Source organism: Zingiber officinale, chromosome 4B (assembly GCF_018446385.1).
Source record: "Zingiber officinale cultivar Zhangliang chromosome 4B, Zo_v1.1, whole genome shotgun sequence".
Taxonomy (NCBI): domain Eukaryota; kingdom Viridiplantae; phylum Streptophyta; class Magnoliopsida; order Zingiberales; family Zingiberaceae; genus Zingiber; species Zingiber officinale.
In genome coordinates, this window is record NC_055993.1 from 21343672 (window position 1) to 21357664 (window position 13993).

Sequence of the window (13993 nt, forward strand, 5' to 3'; positions counted from 1 at the left end):
TCTTAGAGTAGGAGTTGACGAAGGATCCGAACCAAGTAAACTGCTTGTGTTATATTTTTTTGCCATTCTTTTTTACTTAGTCTATTTTCCACTGTATTTTGATTCAGAAAGTTAAAATTATCTCCCTCACTTCTTTCACATGTGTCTCGATCCATTGGGGAATCCTTAAAGGTCCCTCGTATTATCCAATAAAAATTTAAAATTGCATCATCATGGCATGTTGTTTACATAATAATGCAGTTGATGTAGATGAAGAACTTGTTATTGTGATTGAGCCTTCTAACGAGTGGACTAATTTTAGAAGAAATCTTTCAATTAATATGTTCAATGCTTGGATAGTTCCAAGAAATCATATATGATTTGTTGGGGTTTAGAATAAATATATTGGATTGCATTTGGTGCAATGAAACATTTATTTATTAATTTTATTTGTCGTAATGGGTGTTATTTTTGTTTTCCCACCATTTGGTTTACATTGATTGTGAAATAATACTTTTAAAGTTTTAAATACTTGTCATTTTATTTGGTTATTTAATAAAGAATGAACAATCAAATCAAGAAAAGAGAGGTCTAGGCAAGAACAAAAGAAAATTGACTCATGAGGAAGATGCCAAGCTTGTTGAAGCACTTATATATATGATAAATCTTGGAGCATATCAAGTGAAAAATAGGTTTAAACTTGGGTATTTATGTTGAGGAGAAGATACAAGTTTTTCTACCAAACTTAGGTTTGAAGGCCAAACCACATATTGAGTCAAGAATTAAAATCTTTAAAAGAGATTTTCATATCTTGTATGACATGTTGAATAAAAAAATGATAAAAAAATGTTGAATGACCCCACTACAAGTGGCTATAGTTTTGATTCAATAAAAAAAATATATTACGGTAGAAACATCCATGTGAGATTCATATATTCAGATTTGCATATTTAATTGATTATATTTTTCATATGAAATATTGTTGATTATTTTATAATAATATATATATATATTTTTTTATGGAATCATCTTTCTCATTCAGTTTGATAAAATAAGTCATTTTTTTTTACGATTTAATCATTATTTTTTTAAAAGATCGAGCAGGAATAAAGTATTATTATTTTTGATATTTGAGAAGTTTATGTGCTCGAAAAACAAATAAAGTATTAATATATCATTATTATTTACTGTCGGAGATTGACTCATAACATTAACACATTGCCAACCCCCGGCCACGACCACCCCTGACCTCATCAAGTCCTTTGACAATGAGACGGAAGAACAACGAAACCCCAAATCCACCGACCGCCTCCACTCGATAGATCGAGATTCAATATCAAAATAAATCATCGAAATTCCTCTTCCGATTGTTCTCGGACCCTGGCTGGCTGCTTGGCCACCGTATCTATGCACTTGGGTGGTGGCGGCGGCGCCAGGCCGGATCCACAGCCCTGACCTTCGTAACTTTGAACTCAAAGCGTCATGGCTGCGATGGACATCTTCGACGAGTACTTCAAGCAGGCCGATTTGGATCGCGATGGTAGAATTAGCGGCGCCGAGGCTGTCGCGTTCTTTCAGCGATCTAATTTACCCAAAAACGTATTAGCTCAGGTTGGATTTTCTCGTTCTCATTTCTTGATCTGTTGGTTGTTTGTTGGCGGATCCGATTTCGTTGGTGTAGATGAAATTCTAATGAGGGTTTTATATTGACTACCTTTGTGATGAAAGGTTGGAATTTGTTCGTAGGTCTTTTATGTAACGAGTAACACTAGTTCTTAGTATGATTGAGCCACGAATGGTTCCATAACTCTATGCGTTGGGTAAGAACAGATGAAAGTTAAACAGATCTTGTATCTCAATGCTGACTTCATATGCAAAAGTAAATTTTGGTTTGTACCTCGTAATCTTAGCAGAAGAATCATTTCTGATTTTCTGTGTCATGTAAGAGTTCCTTGAATTTGAGCTTTGGCTTTTGGTTGACTATCATAATCTAATTCTTCTAGCATCCTAAAGGATCCCAAGAAGATATACTTGCCTCAATTTATGAAGAAGATTGAAATTGTGATGATTTCTGATGTTTGTTAGTTTGAATAGTCCCATAGTGCTAGTAGAGATGAGTTTTAAGGATTGTATACATACTCATTATGGGCATAAAGCCCATGGTTTTTGGCTTTGGTTATTACATGTATGATATTAAAGCACAATTGACAAATAGTATTATAAATGTGACAAGAACTAAAGTTTAGTTCTTAAAAACACCAAAGATAATAGTGTAGCATATAGAAGACATTGGTAGCGGTGTGAAAAAATTTAAGAAAAAGGACTAGGTCTAAGGATGACATAGTTTAAATATCTTCAATCATAAAAACTAATAGAATTTCTCTAACAACCTAAGAATTAAGAAGGATATTTACCATATTTTTAATACTTGAGAAGTATATTATAAAGATTTAGTTAAAATTAGATGTATAAAAGATGATTAAAAAATTCTTGCTGAGCACTCTAGATAAACTTAAGCTTTGGAGATTGACATCTATGATACTTCCATCATTATCATGATGATGATGATCATCATCAAATGAAATTGTATTTTTTATATTGATCTTCTTTTCCCTCTGTTCAGCTCTATGTAAGGATTATTGTAAGTAATATTGAAATCAATTAAATTATTTTTTTATTACATTAACTAGATTTTTTTAGTCTCCTACATAACTCCTCTTGTTTTCTTTAATCATCTTCACCATCATTACCCAACTACATATATCTTAACCCTCTACCAATAAGAATATTCAAATCAATTAAATTACAATTTTATTACTTTAACTAAAGATTTCTTTAGTCTCCCTTTGCCACCTACACCTTCCTCTAGCATCCATTTGACTCTTATTTCATCATCATTGATGTGGTGGAATATTCAAAAGTAGGCTACACAGGGCACCACCGGGATTATTAAAAGTCAAGCTGAGTTGTAAGTTAAGGAGAAAAGGAGATCGACTTTGGTCAAGGTGGACCTAAAATGGGTCAATGGAGCGCTGAGGTGCCGACGTGGTAGGTCAAGACACACCCTAGCACGTTGGGGCAAGCTTAAGAAGGATTCAACTCCCTCGACCACACCCGACTCCCTCAGCTCAACCACTCGACTATCTCAGCTCGGCCACGCTCGACTCCCTCAGCTCGGCTCTGGCCAGATACCTTCGGATGTGGCCATTAGCCCCCCTAATCATGGGGAACGCGGATACCGTGATAAGTGGAAGGCGTGGAGCGACTAGGGGTAGAGATAAGGGAGTGGGGGCCTACGTGGTATCCCCACAACTTGAATGTGGGGTTCATGCAAAAATCTTACTTTCTAAGGTTCTCTGCCAACCGACCCATTTCTAACATGAGCGTCGAAGTGGCCGCGCTAAGGTCCGCTTTGACCCCGTTCTAACCTCTTGCAGCGTGTTTCAGAGATCCCAAGGGCTTACTTCGCCACCGGATCATCAAGAACCCTCTTCACAATAGTTGATCTTGGGTGACTCATCCATCTGCGATCACAGATAATAACAATCATCATCAACAACTTGTATTTTCCCAACTGTTTGGGATCAACTATGGATTTTATCTTTCTATTGAGCTTTATCTTGGGCTCCATCACTAGTCTATTTAAATAAACTAAATCCTTCTTTTATTACATTAACTAAAGTTTTATTTAGTATCACCTTTTCTTATTACATCTTCCTATCTCATTTATTTACTCTTAACTATAGGATTAATTATTCACCACAAATATGCATAAACCATGTCGATTTATTTTTCTCACACCGCCATCAAGTAGACTATACCTAATTGTTCTCACTCATTAATATTTTTATTTTATTCTTCAAATGACCCCACACATCTATCTTAGCAATTTCAACTTTGATGCATTTTTTTTTTGTGTAAGCCACTTTTTAACAAGTTAACTTTTCGATCCAAAAAGTATACAGGCTTGCACTATAATCATTTCTTTTAGCCTACCACTATGGAGATGAGAGGGTAAGAGAGAGGAGAGGAATAAAAGTTAACTTCTCCATTTATTTGTCTTCACCAAGAGAGAGGAGAGGAGGGAAAAATATGATATTGTCCTCATCTTGTCGACCATAGTCTTGCTCATCTACGCACCCTGTTCATGGTTGTTTTTCTTGTGGACCATTTATCTTGTGTTACTTGTTTACGCATTGCACACCCTGTTCATGGTTGTTTTTCTTGTGGACCATTTATCTTGTGTTACTTGTTTACACATTGCACACCCTGTACATGGCTGCATCCATTGTTCTTTGCTCATGCTGTGGCCTTATCCTCATTTATGTAGGCTGACCACCTTTGCGTTTGTTGTTGTGTGTTATTTGAGATAAAAAGAATTCATAATATTTATTGAAGAGTGAGACATATTTATATACAAATTAGGAATATATCTTAAGAAACTATAATTAGGTTAATTGACAAATATGTTAACTAATATATATAGATAATATGATCACTAATATATACATATAATACTCCCCCTTAAGTTGGAGCATAGAGATTAATCATACCCAACTTGTTACAAAGATAATTAATCCGAATCTCATTTAAAGCTTTTGTGAAGATGCCCCCTAGTTGTTCCCAGTCTTCACATATCCGGTAGAAATCAAGCTTTGTTGAATGTTCTCACGAACAAAATGACAATCAATTTCAATGTGCTTAGTTTGCTCATGTGATTTGATGCAATATGAAGAGCAACTGGTTATCACACCAAAGTTTTGCTGGAGTTGATATATCATATTATCTCACAAGTAGACGGTGCCATAGTCTTATATTCTGATCGTGACAACTTTTTTTTTTTGCTTCTTACTCTTTCATGCGACTAAATTTCCTCCGACAAAGATACAATAACCTCAAGTAGATTTTCTATCTATTTTGGAACTTGCCTAATCTACATTTGAAAAATATTCAATATGAGTGTGCCCATGATTTGCATATATGATACCCCGTCTGGGTGCTCTCTTCAAGTAATATAAAATTTGTTCTATCGCTATCCAATGATGAACTGTAGGAGATGACATAAACTGACTAACAACACTGACGGAATATGCAATATCTGGACAAATCACATTAAGGTAATTCAACTTCCTAACTAACCTTTAATATCTCTCAGGATGTTCAAATAACTTCCATCTCCTGAGATGTGCATGTTCTAAGTGGAGCACTATAAGGCTTTGCCTTCAATTTTCTTGTCTTAGTTAATAGGTCGAGGACATATTTTCTCTGAGATAGAAATATACCTTTTTTACTCCTCATAATTTCAACACCCAATAATTCATGTGAAACTGAGTATGAATGAAAGATTTAAGAGATGAGATTCTTGTAGTATTACTTCTAGTGATGACAATATCATCCACATACATAACTAACAGAATGATTCCAATTCCTAATTGTTGCTTGTAGAACACAGAATGGTCAGACTTCCTTTTTATTATACCAATTTTTTTAACAACTTGATGTTCTAAACCAAGCATGAGGACTCTGTTTCATCATACAAAGATTTTCGAAGACGAAAACTCGCCTCGACTACCCCTAGCAACAAAACCAGAGGTTGGTCCATATACACCTCCTCCTAAAGATCACCCTGAAGATAAATATTCTTAATATCAAGTTAGACCAATGATGAGTAACAATTATTGAAATAAACAATCGAACATATGTCAACTTTGCAACAAGAGAAAAAATGTTAGAATAATCCACACCATATGTTTGAGCATAGCTTTTACGACAAGATGAGCTTTTAATTTGGCAACTGACCCATCCATATTGACTTTAACCGCGAATACCTATTTGCATCTAATATCCCATTTAAAGGTAGATCGACCAAGTCCCAAGTACCATTGCCATTTAAAGTATTCATCTCCTCTATCATTGCATCTTTCCGACCAGGATGAGATATGATTTCATAGATAGTTTTAGGAATAGAGATAGAGTCAAGTGAACAATAAAAGAACAAGAGAAAGGCGACAAGCCATTATAAGAAATAAAAGAAGTAGGATAAGTACGTTGGCGTTTACCTTTGTGTAATGCAATAGGAAGATCATTGTTTGGGACGGGATTTAATGACGAAGTAGTAGGTGCAGGACATGAATCAAGAGGTTGACACCTGGAGTAGACTTGAATAATAGGAGACTTGTTGGTTCCGGGATAGGTGCAGAGGATATGATAGAATACACCAATAAATTATCATCCTCCATTTGATAAGTCGGAATATGTGAGGATGGGAAATAAGGTGTGTCTTCCATGAAAGTAACATCAATTGAGACAAAATATTTGTTAATATTGGGACAATAACAACTATAACCTTTCTGAAGATGAGAATAACCAAGGAAAATACGCTTCAAAGACTTTAGATCTAATTTAGTGACATGTGAACGAACATCTAAAACAAAACAAGTGTTACCAAATATCCTAGGGTTAATGACTTATTGGGAAAAAGGATTTTGTAAGAGATCTCATCATGAAGAACAAAGGATGGCATGCGGTTAATGAGAAAACATGTTGTAGAAACTGCATCAGTCCAAAAAGGTTTGGCTATTTTAGGATGGAGTATCAACACAAGAGGTTTCATGAAGCATGCCATTTTGACCCATATAAGATTGGAATAAACCGAATGTACATTCCTGGGCATTATCACTTTGCAAAGTACGGATGGAAGCATTGAACTGAGCACAAAAGGCACAAAATAGATAAAATAATTCAGAACGATTTTTCATCAAATTACACGAGAATAATCATCCACGAAAGTAACAAAATGATCTAAAATCATGTTTAGATAAAATAGGGCAAGCACTCTAAATATCAGAATTAATTAATTCAAAAGGAATACTAACATATTTATTTGCTCTAGGACGTGAACTAAGATGGTGATGTTTTATAAATTGAAATGACTCACAATCTAATGAAGACACCTTACCATATTGTGGACAAAGCTTTTCGAGCAAAGGGAGAAATGGATGTCCCAACCTATAATGAGCCTCGAAGGGAGAAGTGACAGTCGAGTAAGTAAAAGAATTTGAGAATGATATGTTAAGAATGTAGAGACCTCTAGACTCATGACATTTACCAAATAATCTTCTTTGTCAAAAGATCCTAAAATAAGCAATGATTAGGAAAAATGAGATGCGACAGTTAAGATTACGAGTTAGTTGACTGACAGAGAGCAAATTAAAGGATAAAGTAGGTAAATGTAAGATAGAGGATAGATGATAGAGGAAGCAAAAGGGTATGATTGATAGTGCCAGACCCACGAACACAAGATGGAGATCCATTAGCTAAAGTAATGGTAGGAGTGTTAGCTTTGGACTGAAAAAGTAGAAAAGAGACTAAAATTGTCATATCATCCGTGATATCAGAATCAATGACCGATTTGGAGGATGAGTAAAGAAAACATGTGTTTTGTTTACTTGAATCAATAATAGGATTGACAGAGGGAGATGAAGACTTGAGCGATTCTTGATATTTTGAGAACTTGGCAAATTCATTTGCAGAGATAAGGACCAATTTATCAGAAGCATCATTAGTGGATGCAATATGACCAAGTGTTTTTGTTGATTTTTATACTGAAGCTTTGTACACTCAAACTTTGTATGACCTGACTTATGTAGTTACACATAATACCATCCGAATTCGGCGTTTGAGTTTCAAAGTCCTGGGACCCACCGTCTTTGTTTCCACTAGGACTAGTTGATCTTTTCGGCATATAATTAGTATTGTGACTCATTAAAGCACCACTAGGCGGAACAAAAATACATCTTGTAAAGTGGAGACCTTAGAACAAGAGATAACTTGTGACTTAGCGGATTCAAAGCCACCCGCAAGGAAGCTCATGATAGCCATCTACTCTCGTTGGCATTGTTGAACCTTCATATTAGGGTGAAAGGTAAGTAGTATATTAAGCTCTTCATATGTCTTCTTGAATGCCATAAAATAATTGATCAGAGGTTGATCTTGTTTTTTCACATGGTAAAATACTTTGCAAATCTTATACATGCGGGAGGGATTTCTTTTTCTAGAGTAAAATTCCAATTAATCCATTAGTTCTTTAACAAATTCACAATGATTGATCAAATCAATTACCTTACTATCAATATAATTCTGAATATGAAGGAACAAGCGAGTGCCCTTTCTAAGCCATGTCTGCTTAAGGTCAAATGACTATCTTTGTTAATACTTCATAGATAAGACAAATAGTCTTATTACTCTAATCCAAATAGTTCGAACCATTTAGCTTATAGTTCGTGATTTTAAACAGAATCACATCTATCATGCTTATTTTTAGCCATAAGACTTTATCCCAATGGAAATCAGATAAGAGAAGAATCTGAAAGAAGATCCAAACCAACAATTACAGATAAACCTATGCGCGCTTAGGTGCTGCTCACGTTGAGGAAAGCAGGGCGACACGTTCAGGCCTGCGGCAAGGATCGCTAGCGATCGAGATTGGGCGACACCGATGATGCTTCTGATGATGCGTATCGGGAGAGCAGTGACGACGATCGTTGGGGATAGGACTGACGTGGTGGCTGCTCGGTGGTCGGAATCTGAGACAACGACATTGTGGAAGGAGAGTCGACACCTGCGGCATTGGGTCAACGTAGCCCCATGGGTTGTGCGCTGATCAATGCGGTGACGAGCAGCAACTGACTTCGTGCGCGGACAGAGGAGGGAAGGAAAGAGTGTTGACGAGTTGGTCGTGGCTGGCCGGTGGAGGCATGTGCGTGTGGGCGACGATGAGGCAATGACACGCCATGGAGATGAAAGTATGTGAGTGGTAGAAGAGGCGGTGATGGAACCCTAATTTTGAATCCCTAATTTCGAAGTTGCTATGATACCATGTTATTTAAGATAAAAAGAATTCATAGTCTTTTATTGAAGAGTGAGACATATTTATATACAAAGTAGGAATCTATCTTAAGAAACTATAATTAGACTAATTGACAATTAGCTAATTGACAAATATATTAACTAATATATACAAATAATATGTTAACTAATATATACAAATAATACTGTGCAATGACACCACGGTCTTGCTCTCTCTCATTCACATTGATTGCCGCTAGTCGTTCTCCATTCTCACTGCATTCCTATCGGGAGGGAAGGGGTAAGTTGAAGATATAGTGCTAAGCTTGTCCAAATTAGGAGGACACCTTTTGGGGCTAAAACACTCGGTGGGAGAGCTATCTGATCTCCTCTTTGTCAGTTTTACATAGTAAACAAAGTAAACCTCAGTAAAGAGGCTGTGATGGACATATGACAACCACAAAAGATATGCATATGAAGCTCCTCTTTGTTTCAACTCATTGTTTATCCTATTAAAAGATATCTTTATTAATATCTCCTTCAAGGTTAATAGATAGTTTAGGGATTATAAATTTGTTTCATTGTTCGTAAAATTAAAATCAAGTGAGATTAATGCATTTTTTTTGAGAGAAAACTATTGTAATAAATGTATAGTTACTGACATCATTATTGAAGTTTGATTAATTAAAATCAAAATATAGTTTGGCCAGATAAGTCATACAATAGAGTTTTGAGAATTAAGATTATGCTTGATGCATTGTGCAATTTTTTTTTAATTATAATTTCATAAGAATTAATGTAACATACAATGTTGGTTCTAGTTATCTATGGATCAAGTTGATATGTCAAAACATGAAACTTTGTGATAGTTGATTGAGAAGAAAGATAAAAGGTAAAAGTGCGAAACAAATGATTATTGAAAATCAATTGGTTATACATTTTGAAGATGAATTGTATATGTGGTATTTAGACTAGTGAGGAATACCGAGCAAAGAAGAACTTTTTTCACTTGATCTCCATTGACTTGGAAAAACTAAGTTACTAGGAGTTTAACAAATAATTTTTCTACAATTGTAGCTTTTCGCCTAGGTTCGACTTTAAATCATATTCAAGAAATTCTACTTAATTATGTTATTTAGTTTTGTAAAATAAAATCAGAGATTGAATTCTGTAAAGAAACTTTGAAAAAGTAAAGGGTTTTAGCTTGGTAGAATAATTTAGTTTCAATAATAAGAAAAATAGAAGTGAGATATAATTAAGTTTGATGGAGAAAAAATCCATATAAGTCTTGTATCTGTGATTCAACAATGAGATATTATTGATTATGCCATTTTAATATGATGCAATCTTTAGGACACAATCTGAGTTGCTGAACTGCGAGGAACTTTCAGATTTTTGTGTGTTCATCTTGCACCCTTAGATCCAAAGAATTTTGAAAAGACTATGATACCTGATTATATTTTATGCCTGGAAGACAGGAAACATGTATGGAGTGTGGGTATAATAAATATGGCAACGTGAATTAGATATTTTGAGGCTACTGTAAGGATAAAACAAGAGTAGTTGTATCTCAAAATTGTGCATCTGGAGTTAGGTAACATGACTCAATTTCAGGCCTAGACATCAGATTCTGAACATATAATTTCATAAACCATTTTGTGCATCTCCCTCCAAATGTGACGTGCTTATTTGTGATGACAGAAGAAATGATTGAAATAAGCAAACCACATATATATATTTTTTTTTGGGGGTGGGTGCTGGCCAAAAGATTTTGGAGGCAACTATGATGTTCCATGTCTGCCAATTCCATTCAACAGGGTGAGTTGTGATGTTAGAAATCTTGAGATCTTTTACAATGATAACCAACTTGGCTTGGATCCCATTGCCCTCAATATGATCTCATGTTTGATCTTCTTTATACCTTCTCGAGAGTGAAACCAACTGTTTGCTGAAAACTATCACCCATGTGGATCTCTGATACCAAATTGATATGACCTTAGAAAGCTCGAGTAAGGATCTTGTCCACTAGCATTGCCAATCTGATGTTCTGATGAAAGATAATCTTGTCTTCATTGAACTTGATGAGTTTCCTCACTAGGCTGCTCTTATGCCCTATGTTGTTCTGGAAGGAAGGGAATTGAGTTGCATTAAATTTTGTAGGCTTGTTCAAGGAGAAACATAACCTCTTGATCTTTGTTGTATAAGACAATATTTTTGGAGAAGATAATGGTTGATCATTTTTTTTCATTTCTCTGTAAATATACTACAGTTTCATGATATGATGCCATCTCCCTAATAACTTCTCTCCATAACCAACCTCCAGTGTACACTACATTAATAGTTCTTCAATGGTTTCACTCATGGATCTTAACATAACCCACAGCATACAAACCACACACTGATGTGATATCTGCACAGAACACCTGGACATTAACACAATACATGCTACTTCCATGCACCATGTGCAAACAATTTATTGCTTGAATAGTTATTTCTTCGTGGGAAGCTACTGTATTTGGAATTTTTTTTTCTCCTGGCATTGATACTTCTGCCTCAGCTGCTTTACATCATTGTTGCTTTATAGAGTCCAAATGCAGATACGATCCATATGGTTGAACCTGAAATAGTTAGGACCGATATTGGTTTGCCTTGGAGAGGGGATAATTTAATGAAGGCATGTGGTTAAAAAAATATTATTGAATATTCACATGCCAAATTTTGTTTTGCAAGAATGTGTTTAAACAAATGCCCTTGAATCATATACAGAGTCATGTGGTTCTAAGATCTTAGCCTTGCAGTTCATCTTACCTGTCAGAGTTTGTTCTGTGATAAATCTGGGAAACAAACAATGAGAGGGGAAGTGGTTGATTGGAATAAGTAACCAGCTAGCCAACAACAACAAAAATACTCCTATGCAATCATTTACCTGTCTTTTTTCTAGGGTTGTGCTGAGATCAGGCAGCATTTAGCAATGAGATCATTTACCTGTATTTTTTCTAATGTCAAAAGTTGATATTAAACGATGAACTCTGTTTCCTCATAGCAAAACATGTTAATTTTGCCTTTATAACTTGGGTAAATCCCCCATGCACTCTCCAAACTTGCTTCTGAACAAGGTACTCTTAACTATTTGTATGGCTTCTAATATTGTAGGTGCTTAAAAATTAAAATCCTCAGGAGCCATGCCTAAATTTTAAGCAATCTGTTGTGCTTCTTATAGGCAATCTGCTATGCTTCTTCAGTTAACTGTGCTAAGAATATCTTTTCTGACTGAATTTTTTTTTTCCCGTTGTATTTGTTTTTTTTTTGGAATTTGACATAAAGTTTTGTCTATGATAACATGTTGTTTCTTGTAACCATTCCTTTTGGATCTTATCACAATCGTACTAGAGGGCTCTGCTCATTGTTCTACTTTCTTATGTTTGTTTTATACAGGTATGGATGCATGCTGATCAGAATAGAACTGGTTTCCTTGGTCGAACAGAATTTTATAATGCCCTTAAACTTGTGACTGTGGCACAAAGTGGACGACAATTAACGCCAGAAATTGTAAAGTCAGCACTATATGGACCAGCTGCAGCCAAAATTCCTGCTCCAAAGATAAGTCCAGTCGCTCAATCTGTACCCCAGATAAATTCTGCAGCTGCACCTCCACCTGGGGTCATAGCCAATGCTTTGCGCCCACCTTCTAATCAGTTTAGCAGCGTAACACCAAATGCACTTCAAAATTCTGGTTTCAGGCCAACACAGGCTCCACCAAATGCAGTTGTGAACCAACAGTTCTTCCCCACAGCAAATAACAATTTCGCTAGGCCACCTCTAGCATCTGCTGCTGCTACTTCACCTCCACTGCAGGCAGGCAATCTAGGATTAATAGGAGGTAGTGTTGCAAGTCCAAGTTTGCCAAACTCAAGCTTATCAACTGATTGGATTCCTGTTAAATCAAGTGGAACTTCGGTTGGAGTGACTGCTCACACTCCTATTAGGGGAAATATTTCATCTCAAACTCCGGATGGGTTTGGCTTAGCCTTTTCAGGTACAACAGGAGTGCCTTCTAATGCACAAGCACAACCGATGCAAACACCCTCAATTGTGACAAAACCTAATGATCCGAACTTACCATCATCTACACCCACACAGTTGAAGTCACCTGTTGCATTATCTTCTAATTCATTTTTTGGAGGGGATCTTTTTTCTGCAACTTCACAGGCAAAATCAGATGCTAAAGTGAATCCATCTAGCATTGTCCCACTGGCTTCTGGCCCTCAAAGTTCTAGTAGGCCTGGTCAACTTGATCCTACTCAAATTGTTCGGTCAGTTCTTCCTGCTGGAAGTCAGCTGCAACAAAGTCAAACAAGTGTAAAGCAAAATCAATCTGATAACCTGAAAACGAGTCCATCATTGCCTGCTAATTCTGCTTCAAATCAGGCATGGCCAAAGATAAGTCAAGCTGATATTAAGAAGTACACTAATGTATTTGTCAATGTAGACAAGGATAGAGATGGAAAAATTACAGGTGAACAGGCACGAAGCCTCTTCTTGAGTTGGAAACTCCCTAGAGGTAATGATCATATCACTTCTTAAGATTGTACTACAAGTATTCTAGTGGCATGAGCTAATGAAATAACCAACAAGTTACCGAAGTTCTTTAGATGAACATATTTGTTGTTAGACATTTACTCAATTTTTTAATCGCACTTCTGTTTTGATTTCCATGATTTATTTTTATTAACTTGATTGCCTTGTGATAACATCCAACTTGAGCTTAATAGTTTTTACTGCATCCTGTGCTTTCATATGTATGCACTAACTTTTCCTGCACTATTTAGAGCATGGTTTGAAATCTCATACGCGCTTGGCGAAACGGTTGAAATGTATCATTTCGGTAAATCACTGATACTCGATACCACTTGACACTAAGGTTGAAAATCTCAATTCGCATCGTAGTTTCGATCTTTGATTGAAGAGATCCTCTTGTGCCAATGCTTCAATGCAGAGTGTTGGCGACAAATTGGAGGTAGAAGGAGGGAAGAGATGAAGCAAAGGAAGGAAATATTGTGTGTGCTGAGTGACATTGAGTGTTAATAATTTATCAAAATGATGACCATTTCACCTCGCATGGTACAAGATTTAAAACCAACATAGACAATGTGTCTTTCCTATGCTT

The 13993-nt window shown here is 36.0% G+C and overlaps 1 protein-coding gene across 1 annotated transcript in view; it reads left to right on the forward strand.

The window, feature by feature from the left end:
- The first annotated feature begins 1203 nt into the window (after positions 1 to 1203).
- The window catches only part of LOC121974844 (epidermal growth factor receptor substrate 15-like), a 40852-nt gene continuing 28062 nt past the window's right edge, over positions 1204 to 13993 (forward strand). Inside the window, exons 1-2 of the mRNA XM_042526102.1 lie at positions 1204 to 1590; positions 12262 to 13387. Of these exons, the coding sequence (XP_042382036.1) occupies positions 1462 to 1590; positions 12262 to 13387 (1255 nt within the window). The 5' untranslated portion in view covers positions 1204 to 1461. The remainder of the gene's footprint in view (positions 1591 to 12261; positions 13388 to 13993) is intronic.